Source organism: Dreissena polymorpha, chromosome 2 (genome assembly GCF_020536995.1).
Source record: "Dreissena polymorpha isolate Duluth1 chromosome 2, UMN_Dpol_1.0, whole genome shotgun sequence".
Classification (NCBI taxonomy): domain Eukaryota; kingdom Metazoa; phylum Mollusca; class Bivalvia; order Myida; family Dreissenidae; genus Dreissena; species Dreissena polymorpha.
In genome coordinates this window covers 114,239,622-114,260,571 of record NC_068356.1, presented here as the reverse complement: position 1 = coordinate 114,260,571, position 20,950 = coordinate 114,239,622, and the positions used below count along the sequence as shown (strand labels likewise).

Below are 20,950 nucleotides of genomic sequence, written 5' to 3'. Positions count from 1 at the left end.
ACGCATTCAGGACCACTCTTGCGGCATAATTTTGAGTCCGCTGAAGCTTTTTGAATTTGGTTAGCTGGTAGATCGGTGAATAAACCATTGCAAAAGTCAATATGGGAGTGAACAAGACCATGTACTAACACCTCCGCTGACTTCTGTGTGAAATGCCTGCGTATAGCTCTTTAATTACGCAATTGCATTTGGGCAATTTGGCACTTCTTCGTGATGTGAAGGTAAAGGTTAAGAGTGTTGGTCGTTGTAACACCAAGATCTCTCACACGGTCTACTATGTGCCAAATAGAATTACTGTTGTGTAACCGCATAAACTATTTAGCGCAAAATTGCATTTTAAATGTTTTAATACAATATACAGTCAAGAATCTTGGTATATTTCTACCGGATATATTATTTTATGTTTAATTTTAATATTATGAATAATATTACTTAACCTGATAACCGATCAGCTGTTAATTGGTCGAATTCGATTTGTTAAAGAGGTTGTGTTTACAATTGTTGAATGCATATTAGTATTATACGTTATGAAACTAGTATAAAAAAGACCATACACCATTACTTTTTTATACATACCTCTTTTTATGTAAAGTAAGGGACAATACATGGTTTATTATACATAACTACCGTTGTGTTTGAAATGTTATTTTGATGAATTTGAATGTAACCGAGCACAACCCTATTGATATATTCATCGGCCAACATGGCTGACGTACACACGATAACAACAGATCTGAAAGAAAATAAACTTCATACGGTTGTAAATATATGTGGTTGTGTAGTTTCTGGCTGATGTGGCGATGGAAGCTAAATATAAAGAGCTTATTGAACTTCATAGACTTAAGTTTTCTGCGGTTGTGGATGCCGATCGTTTGTTGCCTATTTTAGAAATCGCAGAAACGTTGAGCAATGCAGAAGTTACAGAAATCAATAAACTGACTGTCAACAAGGAAAGGGTCGACAAGATTCTTGATATTTTACTGAACAAGGACAATCTAGCATTTAAGGGCTTATGCTTTGCTCTAGAAAACACATACCCTCATCTTCTTACGGTTATGTTCCTTGGAAATTCTCAAAGGACAACTTCTGCTTCAGGATCAGGTATGACTATGGCCAGTATGGGTAGAAACTTAAAGAGTTGTATTTTGTAGAATATTTAACTAATTATTATACTCTGCCCTAGGCGGAGGGATATTGTATTGGCATTGTTCTTCTGTCTGTCTTTCTGTCCCTCCATCTGGCACTTTTGTGTCCGGAGTCATATCTTGGAATAGTTGCAATAATTAAACTCTAAGCTTTATAGCCCAATGGGCTGCTTCGAGTTGCAATGCGCTCTCTCTTGTCCATGGGTGCAAAATGTTATCAACAATGCAAGGGTTAAGGAAGACTTAAACTGCAAGAACTTATTAAAGTTTACCTATCTAAACCGCAAACTCATCCAAATGGTTCTATTAAAGCAAGAAATAATTGATTTTATTGACTTGGGTTTTGTTTTGTACGCTGTATCTGCCATATTGGAAAATTGACCCAATATTGGTTAGGTCGCAGTACACCAATATTTTGCACGTCGTGTTATGTGCTTCAGCCTATAAAGTCGACAACGATGTGGTATTCGATACAGAATACACTGTTTCAAATTTAAACATAAACATGTCAGCGAAAAAAGTGTGTTGAAACATCGTCGTGTTTTTATAGGGTGCATGCAAAGGATAACATCCGTAGGTTGCCATTCAGGTAAATTAAACATGTTTATGAAGTTTATTTATTATTTTCCTCAATTTGTCTCTAATGACGTCTGTTTAGTGAAGCACACGGATCAGGGGTGTATCCAGAAATTTTTCAGAGGGGGGGCTTAACTGGGGAGGGTGCGGGAGGGGTGTCCCCTCCCTTTGTCGATTTTTTTTTAAATGGCGCCTTGAAATGATGCATTTTCCTGCTATCTTATCAACATTTTGCATGATAAAAGTGCATGTAAAACAATCAAGAACTTTAGTTCAGACATCAAGTGTGACAGACACACAGACAGACAGACACACAGGGATAAATCAAATGTCTCTGAAACCACTAAAGTAGTCTTTTATCTTTATGACCAGAAATTTTTTAACAGTGTTAGATGTGGACCTCATTTTCACCTTGTTGGATATCCTACTAGGTCACCCTGTTGGATGTTTTTTTTTACAAATTATAAAAATAACATTTTAAGCAACACTCTTTATTTCAAGTTCTATCAAATGTTATGTCATTTTGTAACAAAAACAATACAAGAAAATCTTACAAATCAAATCAAAATTTATTTATTGTCGGTATGAAATAACATGATATAACATAAATATCATTATAACAGCAAAATAATACAATGCTAATGCTGAAGTGATTATACCACTATTCAACAAATGTCTACAGCTCAGACAGGATGTCAGGAAGATCCATCCGCCTAGGATGCTTCCGAGCAAACTCTCGGACAACATTGCAAATGTTAATGTCAATGTCCCTATGAACAGAAAGAAGGCACAAAGCAGACAACCTGTCCTGACCCATTGAAGATCTCAGTTTTGTCTTTACAACAGGGTTCGCCAAAACTTGAAAAATCTGTCAGTCATTCGGACTGACAGACTTGAAATTTTTGTCAGTCCGAATCAGTTTCTGTCAGTCCCACTGTCCGACTAAACTATAACAGCAAAACACAACAAAAGAGAGTACCTTTTTGATGTTTATTGGTTTTGATCACATTAAAATACAATAATAACATGTCCAAAGTCGATATAACTAAACAATTATTATATTAATAATAAACCACATATAAACCAAAGGTATTCTTTTTAGACTTCTTTTTGTCAAACTGTTTTATAGCCTGCACAGCTCTACAAATCCGTGTTCTTGAAAAGTTAGGGTGACATCCAATCAAGTTTGAATTAATTGCACACACCCATTCACACTACTTTGGATGACTTCAATTTCTGTTTATTAGCCGATTTCACAAGTTCTAAAACAACACCTATTGTTAAAATATTTTCTCTTAGCTGAGATGGTTGATTTCCAGGTTCAATTAAATGAATGTCTTTCACACCTATTTCTTGATAGAAAGGCCCATGATAATTACCACCATCCATTCTTGTTGTCTGAAATAACACAAAACATATTGCTACAAACTATCAACAACAAATCAAAACATAAATATCCCTATGTCCGAATTTTAAAATATCCGAAATATAGTACATCGGGTGAAAAATCTAATTTTGATTTCAGAAATTGTTGGTGTGTAAATTAAAATATACTTCCCAGAACAATATAATAATGAAATTATTTAACAAAAATGCTCACAAATGCCTGTTGAACAAGTTTTCATGCGTTTTTTGTTGTGGAGAAATTGAATGGAACAAATAAAATGGCGGACACACTCGGTTGCTTTTTTTAACAAAGACCGTTGATTTTGAACTCGCATGTGATAGTCAATTCTAATCCAACTTTAACATCAAAATAAAGGTAAGAAAAAAAGGATTTTGACAGAAGTTGAACAAAAAGCATTTACCTTCTATTAATCCAATAACATATTATACACTTTGAGTGATCTTTTTGAAACCATTTTTCATCCGATTGTGTCGGTCAGTCGGACCGATTATCTTAAATCACTTGTCGGTCCTTAGAAAAATTTGCCGGTCAGGACCGGCGGACCGAGTGTTTTGGCGAACCCTGTTACAAGTCCTAGGGCACTGATACTTCTTTCACACTCACATGATGTGACAGGGAACACACATGCGATAGACAAAACCGTGTAAATGTTGGGGTACAGCTGTGAATCACACTGTTCAACAGCCCCCTGAAGGGTAGTAGGTGGGTTGGTAACACCTTTCCATCTAGCCTGCCATAAGTGCAACTTAGCAGGCAGGGACTGAGGGGAAGGGAGATCATCAATGAACCATTCAAGGTCATTAGCACTGACAGGAGAGGCGCACATTTGTTCCGGTATAAGCTTCAATCCCATGGCTGCCTTAGTCTGCAAATCACTGAATCGGGTGTCCATTTCATTCACAAAAGTGTCAACAAAGGGAATCGTTAGGTTTCTTTTGTAGTACAATTCGGGTGTTGCTGCTTCGATGTTGTCACGCTTAGTCTGACGACCACACAGTCTGGGTTGAGATGGCTGAACACCAAGATTGTCAGCGATAGTTGAAACTTTTTGGAACCAGGTGTTATGGTAGGTGTCGATGTTGTCACGGACCTCTTGGAGAGCTTGCTGCACCACACTAACCTGAGACATGGCCTTGACCACATCAACCGAACGACCTTGAAGAGCAACAGTGAGGGGTTTTATATAGCTGAGACAGCGGGTCACAATCACCAGGACAGCGATAAACTGGAAACCAGTAATCGCCATCAAAAACCCAGAGATTTCACCAGATGTTGTAGACTTTGTTTCATTCTCCATTAACTGAGACATTGCATCAACCATGGCGGGTAGAAAGTCGATAAAGACCTCAAGGGCGTCGTGTCGTTCTACCCAGCGTGTACGGCAGAGAGACTTTATCTTCTGGCGCTTGGACTCGGTGACTTCCATGGCAGCCCGACATTCAGCAAGACAGGTCTGTCGTTTCGGCGAGTAGTTGAAGAACACAGCAATCTGAAAAATAAAAACATGTACCATTATTTATTAAATATCAACAATATTTTACTTAATATATGTAAAATATTTATCTTTTTCAAAAGTTTTCATGTTGAATGTAGACTGGAAAAGTTGCTCCTTTGGAAGCACAAACTGTATCCAAGATATATAATAGCATACCTGCTTTAATTGGGTTTGTTCATGAGTGGTAATGGAAAATGCCACACCACTCAACCTATCTTTATACATAGATGTCCAGAGGACAGTAAGTATTACAGAATTTTAACATATAATGACTCACCTACCCTGATCCTGGGAATACGATAAGACTAGCTTGATACTTTGCATTGGATTATATTTTCATTTCAGTTATAAAAGTAAAAATGTGTACTCACCCTGTCAACTGTTCCCATCATGTTTCGTACAAGTGTGCTGTTGGAAGCATGTACTACACAGCGGTTCAACTGGTGAGCCGTGCACCAAAACGGAAGAGCTCTGGGGTACTGATGCTGGATTCTTGGACCTACACCTTTTGTCTTACCCGTCATGTTACCTGAAATAAAAACATGAATGTTAAACAACAAGTACAGCGCACCAATAAATGTTCAGATCATGAGGTGCCAAACAAGAAAGATAATTTTGGCTATGCTGGATTCATAGACTCCAATCATTTTAAGTTTGAAACGATTTAGTCAGTTATTATTAATGGTTTTGGCTGCAATTCCGTGTCAATATGCCCCTCAATCACAATTAAGTGCTATATCAGAACACATCCTTCATTGTTAGTTTGATTGTAAACTTTTAAAATTGAAACTAATGTATTTTTGAAATTTATTACATTTATAACAATATTGGTCTTACCAGCACCATCGTAGCACTGTGACCGCATCATAGAAGGGTCTAGACCAACGTCTGTTAGCACGTCGAGGATAGCTTGGGAGAGAGCCTCGCCACTGGTATCTGGACTGACATCTACAAACCGGAGAAACTCTTCTCGGATCTTGTCAGACTCGTCTATAAACCTGACACACACGGCTAGCTGTTTCACGTTACCGTTGTCACGTACCTCATCGGCAGACACACAGTAGAATTTACCACCAGTTTTTATTTCATTCACTAACTTGTGTTCAATTGTCTGTCCCATAATGTCAAGAAGTTCATTCTGAATTGTAGGGCTGCGATAGGTAGCATTCTTCCCACAAGTAGCAAAGTGTTCCTTGAGAACAGAATCACCTGACTCAACACGAAACTCTATAAGTGATTGGAAATTACCACAATTCACTGATTCATCATCATAATATTTTGAACTGTCAGAATGCCCACGGAGGGCTATGTTCTGGCGCGCACATAACAACACTGTCTTGGTGATAGACTCAAGAACCACAGCATTTTTCTTCCGTCTGGCCTGCAGAGCTGCATCGACCTGCTTATTTACGGGAGCATTGTTTTTTCTCACACTCATAAACTGCTCACAACATATGCGCGAATCAATGTGGGCTTGATACCCAGTACCCCGGTCTTTGGAGTGTTTCTTTGCATCTGGAAAAAAATGACCATCGAAGACTTCAATGGCTTTCTTCCAGTTTTGAAATGGTTCACTAACTAATTTTCCACGTTTCTTGTTCCCTGGAAATGTGACGCAATGTACGCAATACGCTCCATCTTCTTCGACACTGTACACAAGTCCTGAATACTTCTGGAGCCAGGATGACTGGAATGTCCGACTTGTTTTGCCGAATTGTGTCTTTTTGTACATGTGTTTCTCTGACGGTTTCCAGTCCGTAGAGAGAAGAGTGTCACGTTCCTCATCAGTAAGTTTACCATGTTATCTAGCGTACACACTAATGTCATTGGTGGATGTTGCTGAGGGTGCCAGAGGTACCGGAGAGCTGAAAGCAGCAACAGACTCATTTTCAGTTGGTTCATTAGTTTTTGGTTTCTTGATCCAAATGGATTCAAGTGTTGCCTGTTTGCGTTTCATTTTGAAAATGATTTAGTTTCATACTAGAAAAGTAATTCTTCATTTTTGAGTCCTTTTTAATTTCAATAACTATAGATGAACAACAAATAAGTTAATTAGTCCAATTTGTAAAAACAAACAAATTAATTGCCATTCATTAAGTGTGCTGTTGAATTTCAATGGCAATAACTTTTTACTCAAAATGATCATCACTCCCAAGAGCTAATACCAATTAAATTCATCAAAGAAACTTACCGAAAAATTAATGATGATTGTCCATTGCGTTCGTCTCAACTCTTTAATTGCTACGAATTGAAATATTGTTTTTTACAAGTCCCATGCGGCAGCCATTTGTAAACATTTACCCATTTAAATTCATCAAAGAAACTTACCGAAATATTAATGATGATTGTCCACTGCGGTCGTCTCAACTCTTTAATTGCTACAAACTGAAATATTGTTTTTCACAAGTCCCATGCGGCAGGCATTTGTAAACATTTACCTATAGCTAAATGCATCGATAAATTTCATTAGTTGAATGTATCTCATTCAGCCAATCAAATAGCACAGTTTATCACTTACAGTCAATGAAGCGTGCTGTTTAGATGGCGTAGGTTAGATCGTCAGTCCACATGCCTGGGGGCTAATCACACAAATCGACAGCTGTTTATGGCTTAATTATGGGCATATGGCAGGAAATACACAAGTGGATATGTTTGATACTTTAAGGGGCTCATTTTTTTTAAAATCGTATCTAGCCAGCCAGCTGGGGGGGCTTTAGCCCCCTAGCCCCCCACCTAAATACGCCACTGCCGATTTGCTGTGCTGAACTGCACCCATGTTTATGAAGGGGTGCATATGGACTGCCAGAGCCGCAATAGCAAATCTTATCAAAGGCTCTGGGAGTCCGTTTATATGGACTTATCTTGGAAGTGCTTTGATGGATTTCATTGAAACTTGGTACAAGTATCCCCCCGGGCCTTAACATCGTCACGCTAAGAATTAGGTCAAGTAATATCTTGTATAAATAAAGACAATTTGTACAAAAGTACACTTAACTGGGTGAAAATCCCTTCTTAGCATGCATATCTCAAGTTTATTTCATCGAAATCCATGCACACAAGTCCTTAATCTGTCTCCAAACACACACATATGAATCATATGTCCGCAATTTGCAGGGTCAAAACATCGTCACATGACTTGAATGTATCCAATCAAATTTCAAAGGAGCTAACCACAAGTAGTTCAGGCCACTCTAAAAAATGTTAAGTTTTTATTGGTTTCAAGTGTCAAAAATTTTCAACTTTAAACCTAACATTTAAAACACGTAACAAAAAACCCAAACATATGGGTTAATGATTTATTCTTCTTGACAGTTGTATGGAATGCCATAGTCTAGGGCAGCCCGACGGATCGATCCTTGTTTACTCTACCTCAACCTCTGCTTTAAGTAAGTTTCCTGGCAAATAGTTCTTGTATTTGAAATGGAATTTCCTTGAAGGGCACTATTATTAATAAAAAAAAGGAATTCAAATAAGATTCTAAGATACGCTGTCTGAGCGCTTAAATTTGATTTTAATTAACTGTGTCGCTGTTTTAAGGCAATGCGCACAATACAAATACCCTGTGTGGGGCCCCAAATTTGTCATGAGCTTTTGCATCAACTTGATGACGTGACTTACAAACCCGTCGACACGAATGTGTGTCAAAAATGTAAACAATGGATTTTAAAACATACTAAAGCTTGAATTATGTACCAAAAAATGTATTTACCGTGTGTTTAATGGGCTAATATACATGTATTACCTGTTTTGTACGCATTTTTTTCGTTTTTGCATTTGTATTGCACCCTTTGTCAACAAACCATAGTGTTTGTGACCTCACAGCACAAAATCAAGTGATAAAATCGCTAGATTAGAAAGAGGGACGATGTTCGGACACTGATGATGTTCGGGCCTTGGAGGATATTTATATGGATAAGAGGATGATGCACTGTGAATGGCATTGTACACAATCTGTTAATAATGGAGGTATGGCCCTTTGTATCTCAAAAAATGCTTTTTGTCCGGCACCTTTGTGTCCAGAGTCATATATTGGAAGTGCTTTGGCGGATGGCATTGAAATTTGGTATGAGTCGATACGGATAAGAGGATGATTCACGCCAAATGACATTGTACACCATCTGTTAATATTAGAGTTATGGCCCATTGTATCTTGAAAAAATACTTAAAATATCCTTCTACCAGCATGTACATAAAAATAGACTATATTTACATGTTTTCATTATTGCTTTAAATAAAAGCGATCAATAATTTACGTTTATATTTAATTATTTTATTTTTAGCGAACACGAACACCGCGGTAGATATAATGGGTCAGCGGTGATTCGCGGTGTCCACCTTATGGAAAACGGCCCCCGCGAATATTTGATCTAAAAACCCATCGCGGGGGTCGTTTGGTAAGCGAACAACGTAAAATGAACACCGCGACGTGTGGCGTTTGTTGAAGTACACGTTGCCTGTACTGTAGATGACCCCTATTGTAATTGGGGTCTCTAGGTTGAAGGTCAAGATCACTGTAACAAAAATTTTGAAAACTGTTCAATAACTCATCACCATATTGACCGATTTTTGATACTTTCCATGTGCATTGGCCTTGGACAGTAAATGACCCATATTGAAACTGGGGTCACTGGGTCAAAGGTGAAGGTCACTGTTACAATAAGTGTGAAAATCGTTTCCGATTAATAACATTGCAAGGAATCCACCGATTGCTTGATACTTCACATACGTTTGATACTGTCCATTTGCATTGGCCTTGGACAGCAGATGACCCCCTAATGAAATTGGAGTAACTGGTTCAAAGGTCAAGGTCACAGACATAAGTGTTAAAATAGTTTCTGTTTGACATGTCATCAAAGGATTTAGTGATGGGTGTCAAGGGCCTGTTTGGGGGGGGGGGCATCTGTCTTGACCGCCGATCTCTTGTTATTAATTATTTCCCCTATTTTTTCCAAAATATAATCAAACGTGTTGGTGTCCATTCTAGACCATGCAATTCGTTTTTTTTTTCGAAAGATCGCTCACATTTTTAGAATGTGTTTGAGAAAATTTGTGCGCTTAATATTAGGGAGTATTTTTCAAGACCAAAGGGATATTGTCTTTGCTGAAAATTTTAAGAGCTGTTTAAAAATCGTCTGTCAACTACATGTACTCAATTAAAGACAACCTAAATGCAGATCGTCGTTGTGTTGTTAAACGATATTGATCAATGAGAGCGCATGCTTTGAATGGGCGACAGCACTCGTCACTACCTGCACTAAAATCATGCCTAACATATTTGTCATGAGCTCATAGTTTTGTTGGCTTACCACACTTATCGAACCCTATGGGGTACACTTCCACAATGAAATCTTGACCAGTTACTAAGAAAACTGATAATGGCAACCGGGTGTATTCGTCGTGAAAATTGTGAATTTCATGCATAATATTACGAAAATATTGCATCGACCCGTAAAGAATTTTAACAAATTTGAATTCATTACACACAACCGTTAACGTTTCGTTGAATTCCCAAATGAGCATAATAATTTTTTTATCCAAAACACACTTCCGAATTTTAATGTTAACGTGACATTCACACATTCTAGCTCCATATAAACAATGCTCATGTATTTGTGTTGATCCTTTGTCTCGTTAAAAAGTGTGCAAGAAATGTGCTACATGTACACTGTCATATCATCGGCATGAAAGCATGGGTATATATATTGTTGTATTAAACCTTTGTATTGCCGCACGCTGGATATCATGACAGGGTTGTTAGTTTTTGTTTATATGGTTATGAATTAATGTCTGACAAAATAAATTGCACATCGACTGGATAATTAGTGTTTATGAGTTTAAAACACAAAACAAGTAAACAGTAGAACATACTAGAATAAATCGTATTCATATTTACTGTTGGGAATGTGTTGCGCATGTAAACTTTCTTGAGCGTAAATACATGTCTTTAACGACGTCATTTCATCGCTCAGGTAAACTACTGCATATGTATATACAATGCGCGCGTTCTCATTGGTAACTATCGATGTTAATGTACCGCTTAACTCCGCCTGCAAGGCGTGTACTAATTGGGCTTGCAGAACAGAGAACTATCCAAACTGTCGGCGAAATGACACTCGCTATGATCTTTTGATCTAAACCGTTATTGTTTGGAGTGAATGCCCATGTATGCTAGTTGCCTGGATAAGCTTTCACAGCAGTTGATCTTTTGCTGTGATAATAAACTGATAACATAACAAGCGTCATCGGTGACTTTATGACATGTGAAAATAGAGAATTTTTAGATGAAAAAGTTGAGAGAAAAAAACGTCGATGTTGTAAAAAAAGAAGGCGAAGTCAGCTTCTCCTTCATGTAATTTAAGGGCGACATTATTATGTCCCGGGCGAAGATGTCGCCCTCGTCGCCCTCACGGCTGAGCCCTGTGTTTATAATAATGTTTAAGGTAAAACAATTAAAAATTAAAACTAAAACACAAAAAAAAGGTATTTGATAATACCACATGTTTGAAAATTGTTCTGAAAAATCCCCCCTTATTTTCAAAATGAAGGGGGAATTTTCCCCTCTTATTTTGAATTTCAAGAATAGGCACTGACATTTACACAATAGTGTTGAAAGTTCTGTGGGCTTTTTAAGCTGCATCCAATTCTGTGCAGTGCTTTTCATTGTTGTATTTAAAGTGAGTTTGAGTGAACTTCAATCACAAGTCACTAATATAACAGCACACTTTGAAAGTGTTATGATCTTATCAGATTTTCAATGCTAATTATTCTGTTGACTTAGTTTTGTAAACACATTTGTTTTTTGGTATAAACACGCTTTGTTTAAATGTAAGAGCTCTTATCAGAAACCACAGTGTGAAATCTTAGAAAAAGTTGTTTTTAACTAGACCCAATTTTCTCTTTGTCCATGTTATGGTCTATCACTTTCGTTATACACCTCTGATTATACAAATGCGCTTTGATGGTGACAATATTTGCATGCACAATATTTAACAAAAACATTGTGGTTTATTTTGATTATTTAAATAATGTGCAATTAAAGGGGCCTTTTCACAGATTTTGGCATATTTTGAAGTTTGTCATTAAATGCTTTATATTGATAAATGTAAACATTGGATCTTAAAAGCTCCAGTAAAAACTCAAGAATAAAATTTAAAAAAAGGAAAAAAAAGTAGCCGGTACTAGGGCTCGAACCAGTGACCCCCGGAGTCCTGGAATTAGTCTGAAGTAAAAACGCAGTAGCCCTCTCGGCTATTCCGCCGGGTTAACACAGATTAAGTATTTTATACCTTATATAAGCAATCTTTGTAGTTCCGTAAATTTTAACGACAACAACAGAACTCTCCAAATTATTCAATCTTTCGCGTTGCAACGCTTTATAATTTTTAGGTTTTCAAACCGTCAAAAGATACATATAATGGCTATATTGGACTAATGGTAAATGTTCAGTAATAGTGTTTCCTCACAAATATCATAACTAAAACGAAAATTTGCGAATCTGAAACAATTTTGTCAATTTACCAAACTATGAAAAGATCCCTTTAAGGTCATTTATCATCGCTATTGTTTTAAATAAGTAAATAATAATAACAATTGTTTTAACTATTATCTGGTCATTGTGAAATTTATTAAATAAATTTATTTCAAAAGAACTGTCTGGTTAATAGAAAAAGAGAGCAAAATTTAATTTCTATGCTATTGATATTTTAAATCAGACTTTGAAATAAAATTGATGCAAATTTTATAACTAATAACTACCTATTGAGATCATCTGCATGTTACATGTTATTGTACTCAGCAGCCCTTTTAGCTCACCTGAGCACAATGTGCTCATGGTGAGCTTTTGTAATCGCCTTTTGTCTGTCGTGTTTTGTGCATTGTGCGGCATCAACATTTGCCTAGTAAACACTCTAGAGGCCACATCTTCATGAAATTTGGTCAGAAGATTTGTTCCAATGATATCTTAGCCTAGTTGGAAAAATGGTTCTGGTTGGTTAAAAACATGGCCGCCAGGGGGTGGGGCATGTTTCCTTGTATGGCTGTAGTAAAAACTTGTGAACTCTCTAAAAGTCACATTTATTTTTCAATCATCATTACACTTGGTCAGACCATTTGGTTTAATGATATCTTGGATTGGTTCGAAAATACTTCCGGTCGGTTAAAAAACATGGCCACCAGGGTCGGTGAATTTATATGGCTGGAGTAAAAGCTTGTTAGCAATCTAGCAGTTACATTTATAGTTCACTCTTCATGAAACTTGGTTAGAACATTTGTTCTTATGATATCTTGGGGCTGCACAGTACAGGTCAGTGCCTTTGTATCTAAGGTGAGCGACTGGGCCTTTCAGGCCCTCTTGTTGAAGATTGCAGTCTGCAAAAGCCACAATAATGGTAGCTGTGTTTACATTAGTTGGAGATCAAATGAAAATAGTTCATGTTTAACTCTAGAAAAACTTGATTTAGGATACAAAGTATTATTTACTTAGTGCAAGAACTCAGTAAGTTTCCAATCTTAAAAAACTATGGGGGGATATGCTAGGTTTTGTTGTAGAGAACATTATATATAAGAATATCTTATACAGATATGGGTTTGTTCTAGATTATTATATCATTATAATGCAACACTTATGGACTTGTGGTCCATAGGATGTGATGTCATATGATTGACATCGGCTAAGGTCTTGTTCAAATTTACATGCTACCAGTGAATATCGCATCATATTCAATGGCCCACTAGTAAATAATTGTATAATGTAGCATTGAGTTGAGCCGATGTACAAGTATCTTTAAGTTGGATGCAAGCTGTCACCTTAATCAATATCACATTTCTTAATCTGGATTTCCAATTAGTACTTTGTCAATGTGACTCATGAGACATTAAATAACCTAAAATACCAAGGGCATTTATTGCGGGGAATACCTTTTATGTCCAGTTGGAAGTACATTTGTATTTGTGCTTTGTTGCAGTATTAGAATTCTTAACCATATAAATGTGTTTAGTTTAAGACAGGGATTTATCCAGACTAAGAAAAATGGCACAGCTCTTTATAGTATAAAAGGGGCAGCGAAAAGAGTAAGGAACTGTACAGTTCACTCCACGCGTTTTCCCCAATTTCCCTCCATACTCCGCGGGTTTCGACCTGAAGGGAGATTAAGAAAATCCCGCTATACGCGGCGTTTGCATGATTTTGGACGCGGCGGTTAACGATCGGCAAAACTGATAAGCCGACGCGGCGGCCCTCGGCGTTGGCAACGCGGGGGAAACTCCGCGTTTTACGAGATAACGATCAATTTAATTTTGTTTGACTTCCTGATTTTCAAATAAAATTACATTTATTACAAGTTCATACATGTACATGTAGTATAATATTTACAATAAAAAAAAACAACCAAGATAGATCTATCCCGACGTGGTTGTAGAAGTAGTTGTTGTTGTATAGAAAACTCGTTGATTTACGACACACAAAACGTCGTCTTTTAACTAATACTTACCAATTAATATAAACACAATTTGCAACATTGTTTTTATTTTGATAATTTAATCCAAAGTTTTCATGTTAGCAGCTGATTTTCTATACTGAACATGTATACAAATGACCAAGGACCCTACAAATCTCGCAAATCTGTGTGAATTGACAGTTTGACGTAATCAAAGAAAAGCCGCTTCCTGTCTAAAGGCATAACTTACTCAAGTAAACACGTTCAACGAATGCATAAGGAATGGTTTTAATTGTCGGAACAAAGTTAATTCTCTGCTCGCTAATGCATTGATTTTCTCTTTGTTTGTAGGTTATTCCATTGATTGCTAAAAGGTGGTAACTATTGAGTTGATAATTGCATTTAATATTCACAGTTGTATTCTTGTTGCGTCAACATTCTAAACAATGTTTACCAGTAATTATGGACCAAATCGGCAGAGTGACATTCACACATGTTAATCCCTTTTGTCAAAACATCGCAGACAGCAGTCTACACAAAAGGTCAGTAGACAAGCTTTGCGTGTTTTCATAACGTCAAACACTTAAAATCCAGTTCCGCCCAGATGTCTTCTTTATTCAGTTTACAGTACAATAAGTGTTAAAATAATTACTCTACTAAAATACCGTAACGATAAAGATTCGGCGTGTTCGATTTGAAATTATTTTAGAGGAAATATCAACTTATTCGCGATATAATTTCGTTAATAAATACCAAAGAAACTTTTAACCGAAATCAAAAAAATTCAATGTTCTCTGCGCTACAAAGTTTGTATAAAAAAAATCAATACACGCACGCTTTGCAGGAGTATACATTGTACCTTGACCTTGTACATTGCAGCATAATTTTCGCGCGCTTTTGTCGGGAAATATACGTGTAACTGTATATTGGAAGCATTTGTAAACGTCGTGTTAACAATTAAAAATCGTAGTGTGTTTCGGATTACTAATTATTATTCTCATTTGGAAATTTTACGGAACATTTATTCTTGTGTCATATGTGTTATGATTTAAATATTAATTTGTCAAATGTACTATATTCATTCATATTGTAGACGTACCTGTGAATTAAAAAACATGATTTTTATACCTATTAATTTTCTATACAATTATCTTTTTTATACATGTACTACAGTATTTAAACAATTTATTATAACAATGTTTTTATTTTTTGGCATGCCCAGTAGCACACTGCTAACGCGGCGTTGCGCGGCGATCACTGATAAGAACGGAAAGTGTCTGCATTTACCGACTAGCCTAAAGTAATACACGCCGCGGGAATTAGCGAATGCGGCGTAACGCCGAGCGTTTTATCGAGTTCACCTCGCTCTTCCAACGCCGCGTGAACACTTGCTAGCAGAAAAAAACCCGCGGAGGGAGCGCGTTTTTTGGGGAAAACGCGTGAAGTGTACTGTATAACACTCTATAGGCCACATTTTAAGCTCACCTGACAACAACTTGCCCATCAGGAGTTTTAGAGAATGCCATTTTTTTCATGGTATGATATGATTTAAATAACATACTTTGATTTGATGATTTCACAACATTTGACCAACCAGAAGCCTTCTTTTTAGCCTAATTTAAAAACTCGGCTCAACCATTTGTTATCCCCACGCTTTTTGAAAAAAAGGTGGGGATATTGTGGTTATCTCCGCCGTCCGTCCGTCCGTCCGTCTGTCTGTCCGTCCGTCCTGGCCACTATCTCCTCCTACACTAAAAGCACTAGAACCTTGAAACTTACACACATGGTAGCTATGAGCATATGTGCGACCCTGCACTATTTGGAATTTTGATCTGACCCCTGGGTCAAAAGTTATAGCGGTTGGGGTGGGGCCGCGTCAGAAATTATCACTCATTTTTGTAGGTTATTTTACATTTACTTCTTTATTTCTACACTGATTCACTTCAAATTGATACTGGACCTCTCTAATGACAATACGGTCAATCTCAACCATGCATGGCCCCATTCCCAACCCTGGGGCGCCCCGCCCACATAGGCCACACCCACCAAAAATTTCCATTTACTATAATTTTTTCATTTCTACACGGATTCACTTCAAATTGATACTGAACTTTTGTTATGACATTAGGGTCAATCTCAACTATGCATGGCCCCAATCCCAACCCTGGGGCGCCTGCCCACATAGGCCACACCCACCAAAAAATTCCATTTACTATAATTTTTTCATTTCTACACGGATTCACTTCAAATTGATACTGAACTTCTCTTATGACATTAGGGTCAATCTCAACTATGCATGGCCCCATAACCAACCCTGGGGCCCCGCCTACATAGACCACACCCACCCAAAATTGCCTTTACTATAATTTCTTCATTTCTACACCGATTCACTTCAAATTGATATTGAACTTCTCTTATGACAATACAGTCAATCTCAACTATGCATGGCCCCATTGCCAACCCTGGGGCGCCCGCCCACATAGACCACACCCACCCAAAATTGCCTTTTACTATAATTTCTTCATTTCTACACCGATTCACTTCAAATTGATACTGAACCTCTCTTATGACATTACGGTCAATCTCAACTATGCATGGCCCCATTACCAACCCTGGGGCCCCACCCACATAGACCACACCCGCCCAAAATTGCCTTTTACTATAATTTCTTCATTTCTACACCGATTCACTTCTAATTGATGATGAACTTCTCTTATGACAATACGGTCAATCTCAGCTATGCATGGCCCCATTACCAACCCTGGGGCACACCTAGGTCAAACATTCGGCGTGGGGATACGCGTCGGCCTCTGCCGCGCCATTTCTAGTTTCAATATGTGTCATAAGCATTGAACAACTGTTATTAAAAGTCCAATATGTTATGCAAACAGCACAAAATCAGATTACATCAATTAAGTTGTTTTGTGTGTCCGGTAAACCTTTGGATCTCTTCTTTAATTGTAGCATGTTCCTTTTCTACAAATTTCCATTTCAGAGACTGTGTGTTCACATGTAAACCAAACTGCTACAATAATAGCAATGCACTGAAATAAAATAAAATTTTCAAAAACAATCTTGGTAATTGTTTTCACTACTTAAATATATTTTTATAATTATCAGGGTGTTAATTTGAGATGGGGTGTTGATTCGTAATTGTTTTCACTACTTAAATATATTTTTATTCCCCCGGTAGGGTGGCATATAGCAGTTGAACTGTCCCTCAGTCAGTGTGTCTGTCCGTCCGTCCGAAAAAAAACTTTAACATTGGCCATAACTTTTTAAATATTGAAGATAGCACCTTGATATTTGGCATGCATGTGTATCTCATGGAGTTGCACATTTGGAGTGGTAAATTTTTAAGGTGAACATCATCCTTCAAGGTCTAGGGACGAAAAAACAAAGTCAAGGGAAGTAATAAGCTTTAAAGGGACATAGTTATCTGACCTGCCCATGTATATATTTTTGTTAAATAAATCAAAGCTGCGCAGTAGGCGGCATTGTGTTTCTGACAAACACATTGTGGTAAAAGGTCAAGGTCAAGGTCATCCTTTAAGGTCTATGGTAAAAAATACAGATTTAAGGGAAGTAATAAGCTTTAAAAAGGGAGAAAATTATTCAATATTGAACATAGCCACATCTCATGGAGCTGCACATTTTAAGTGGTGAATCTACAGTCACGCTAGTGGCTTTTAATTATTTGCTACTAAAAATAGACATTTGTTACAGACAATTATTTTCAAGGGAAGTAATTTATATAATTATAAATCTCATATAATATATTTCCTTACCAAGAAGTGAAGTTCTTTTCACAGTTACTGTACAGATTTATTATTTTGATTATTTATAACCCAAATGATTGATTTGTCAAAGTTTTTTTTTTTATGATATAATTATAACTTCTTTGATGTTCATTACATACCTGTGGACTTATGTCCATAGATACATGATCAACTCTGGCTATGATCTCTTTTAAACCACAGGCCTTGGTTGTCAGTGATGTCTGACATGGTCATAATTGACTGTGAGACTCTCCCCCCCCCCCCCCCCCCCCCCCCCCCCCCCCTCACCCCCGGTTGGATTGGACTAAATTCAAGGGAAGTAATAACCTTTAAAGGGAGATGATTTCTTTACCTGCCATATGATAAATAGAAATTTTATTTCAATGCGGCGCAGTAGGGGGCATTGTATTTCTGACACACACATCTCTGTTCATAATTATCAGGGTGTTAATTTGAGATTGGGTGTTGATTTGGAAGTTATTTACACAATTAGAACCATCAATAGACTTTGTTAATCCCCGAATTCGAAGGAAGGTTGTTTTTATCACCATTTGCAATTTCTGCTAATTATCACCAAAATCGGGTGTAATTGATGCTGTTGATGTGATAGGTTAGGGTGTCACGTTTACAGATTTTGCTAAACGTTTAAATGAAATTAAATAAACGAAACGTTACCGTTTAAACAATATCCCTATGTCCGTTTAAAACACATCAATACCATCGCATTTCCAAATTGAAAATAGTAATTAATTCCGGAAGTAATATTCAGTGCATAACTGCATATCCCATTCGTGTAATGACGTCATATTAAAACCATACAATATTATAAAATAGACCATCCGTATCACCACATGTGTACTCTTCATTATATAAAAACAATTTAAAAAACGTCGAAAATAATGTAAAATCGATGAAAAAACTGTTTCAGAAAACGACACTCCGAAAGAAATGCACATAATTATTTTGCACATGAAATACAATGTGCATATCGTTTGACCGCATAAAAATGAATAACCAGTTAACTAGCAAAAACGTAATCAATAAATAATTTGGTTAAAATATTGCTTTTCAACATGCCACTGCAGTGTTTTACTTTGCTAATCAATCACTATAAGTATTTTGAGATGGTGGCATACGCCCTGTTTTTTTTGTTGCCAAGTCGGACAGTAGCGAAGATTTTCCGTTAGCTTCTGTTCATGTCTGTGCCATCCGCTAACCAATCAGAAATAAATTACTGCCGAATTCGGTAGCCCGGATTTACCGCAAGTACCCAGATTTCGCAGTTCGTCATCGATATACTTCGTACGGCTATTCGGCTACGTTATTTGCACCCCGATATATATTATATTGATATTGGCTGTCGTTTAAACGTTTACTGCTTTGGTAAACAGTTTTTAGCAAAACATGAAACGCGACCGTTTAAACGTGACACCCTTAGTGATAGGAGACAAAGAAGTGCTGCAGTGATGCTTGACGATGCCCCATAGCAAACAAATATTTGTTGATGTTCAAGCAGTGTGGGCTATTTTGTCTTTTCGCTTTTCGTTTGCTTGTATTGATTTGGTGCTTTCTACTCGTCCAGTCTTACCGGTACTTTTTTTTTCCTGTATTTCCTTGGTTTTTATGTTGATGTTTTCTTGGCTTGAATATAAAAAAGCATAAACTGAGAACTGTGTGTGGTTGTAAATAATTTAATGAAGCATGTAATAAAGTGCTTTTAACAGGCTGTTTTACATCCCTCAGAACAATGTGGAGGTTGTTTTGATGTGTGGGGGTTTGCTGAATGGGAGAGTGGGAAAAGCCAGAGTAATGCTATCCGTTTTTTGTTATCAACAGGCGGCATGGTATAAAGACCAGTTGCAGATACATCTCTTGTAAACTGGAGAAAAAATGAACATGGACCAGAAAAATTGTACAGAATATGTTCACTAGGCATTTTTATTGCATGATAAAATGACATTAATCAAGAGTTCCAATTTCTGTTGCCTGTGGCATGTAAATTGATGATGTAATGCTTTAAACGACCCATATCTATTGAAACTGGATCTATTTGAAAACAAACATGCTGTATTCTGGCAAATGATGTTATGTGTTATTGTGTAATGTGTTGATTGCAAAATATCAAGAACTAAACAAAAATGGAATATCAGCTGTAATTCGATCGAATCATTGCGTTACGGTTTACTCAATAATATTTATACTGGTGAGTCTTTAAAATTATTATATACTGTGAAGTCATTCCTGAAATTCTCTTACTGCTGACTGGATTTCATCCATAGCTTAATGACCTTACCTTGTAGGTGATCATAAAGTCAGGAACTTCGGGTGTGACCAATTTAGGCAGATTTATGGTCCTTTAAAGCAAGCGCGCTCTAACTGACAAGTGGATTTGTCTGTTTCCTAGCGTTTGTTGTTCAGGCATCAGTCTGTTTTGCGTGTCAAATTGTATAATTGATTCATTGATCTTATAGGTATTTAATAAACAAGTTACAAAATAAGCGTAAAGTTATGCCATGGGACCCTTAAATCTATAAATTATTTTGGAATGAACGAAGTATCTTATTGTGTGCATCATTTATGTTCTCCCTCTGTAAGAATCTGTCAAGCAAGAATACAAATCATAGCAGTTTGACTGCAATCAGTGGCTAATGCAGCATGATTAGTTCTCCATGTTGTGAGACTGGCACTGCAATATTTCTGCTATACTGTGACACTCAAGAATGAATTAGATTAATAATAAAGATCTTGCATGATCTGTACAATCATTTGATCAAATAAAAGCTTTATGAACTTAACAAGACCGAGAACAGGTTTCTTCACTTACTGGCCTTGTCAGATGCATAATCAGTGTGTGTGTTCCTTGTGCTGGATATCCATTGCATGGCCTGGTCTGGGTTGACTAGGTGTATCTCAAGGTCTTCGGTCTATTTAAAACTTAATTGAGTGTTGATGTATGGGTCTATAAATACAGACTGGAAAAGTGAAATGTTATCATCATGCAAATGTCACTCAATAGAAATTCAAACAAGTGACTTCTTTGTGTAAGGAGTTTGAGAAAAGCTTTTTGTCGCATACATGTATGTCCTGTGATTAAATCATAATTGAAGTAACAG

General features: G+C 37.0%; 1 protein-coding gene across 3 annotated transcripts in view; it reads left to right on the top strand.

Moving 5' to 3' along the window:
• The first annotated feature begins 676 nt into the window (after positions 1-676).
• The window catches only part of LOC127868548 (disks large homolog 5-like), a 98,603-nt gene continuing 78,329 nt past the window's right edge, over positions 677-20,950 (top strand). For all 3 annotated transcript variants that reach the window (XM_052410399.1, XM_052410398.1, XM_052410397.1), the window contains exon 1: positions 677-1,101. In XM_052410399.1, coding sequence (XP_052266359.1) covers positions 801-1,101 — 301 coding nt within the window. In that variant the 5' untranslated portion in view covers positions 677-800. The remainder of the gene's footprint in view (positions 1,102-20,950) is intronic.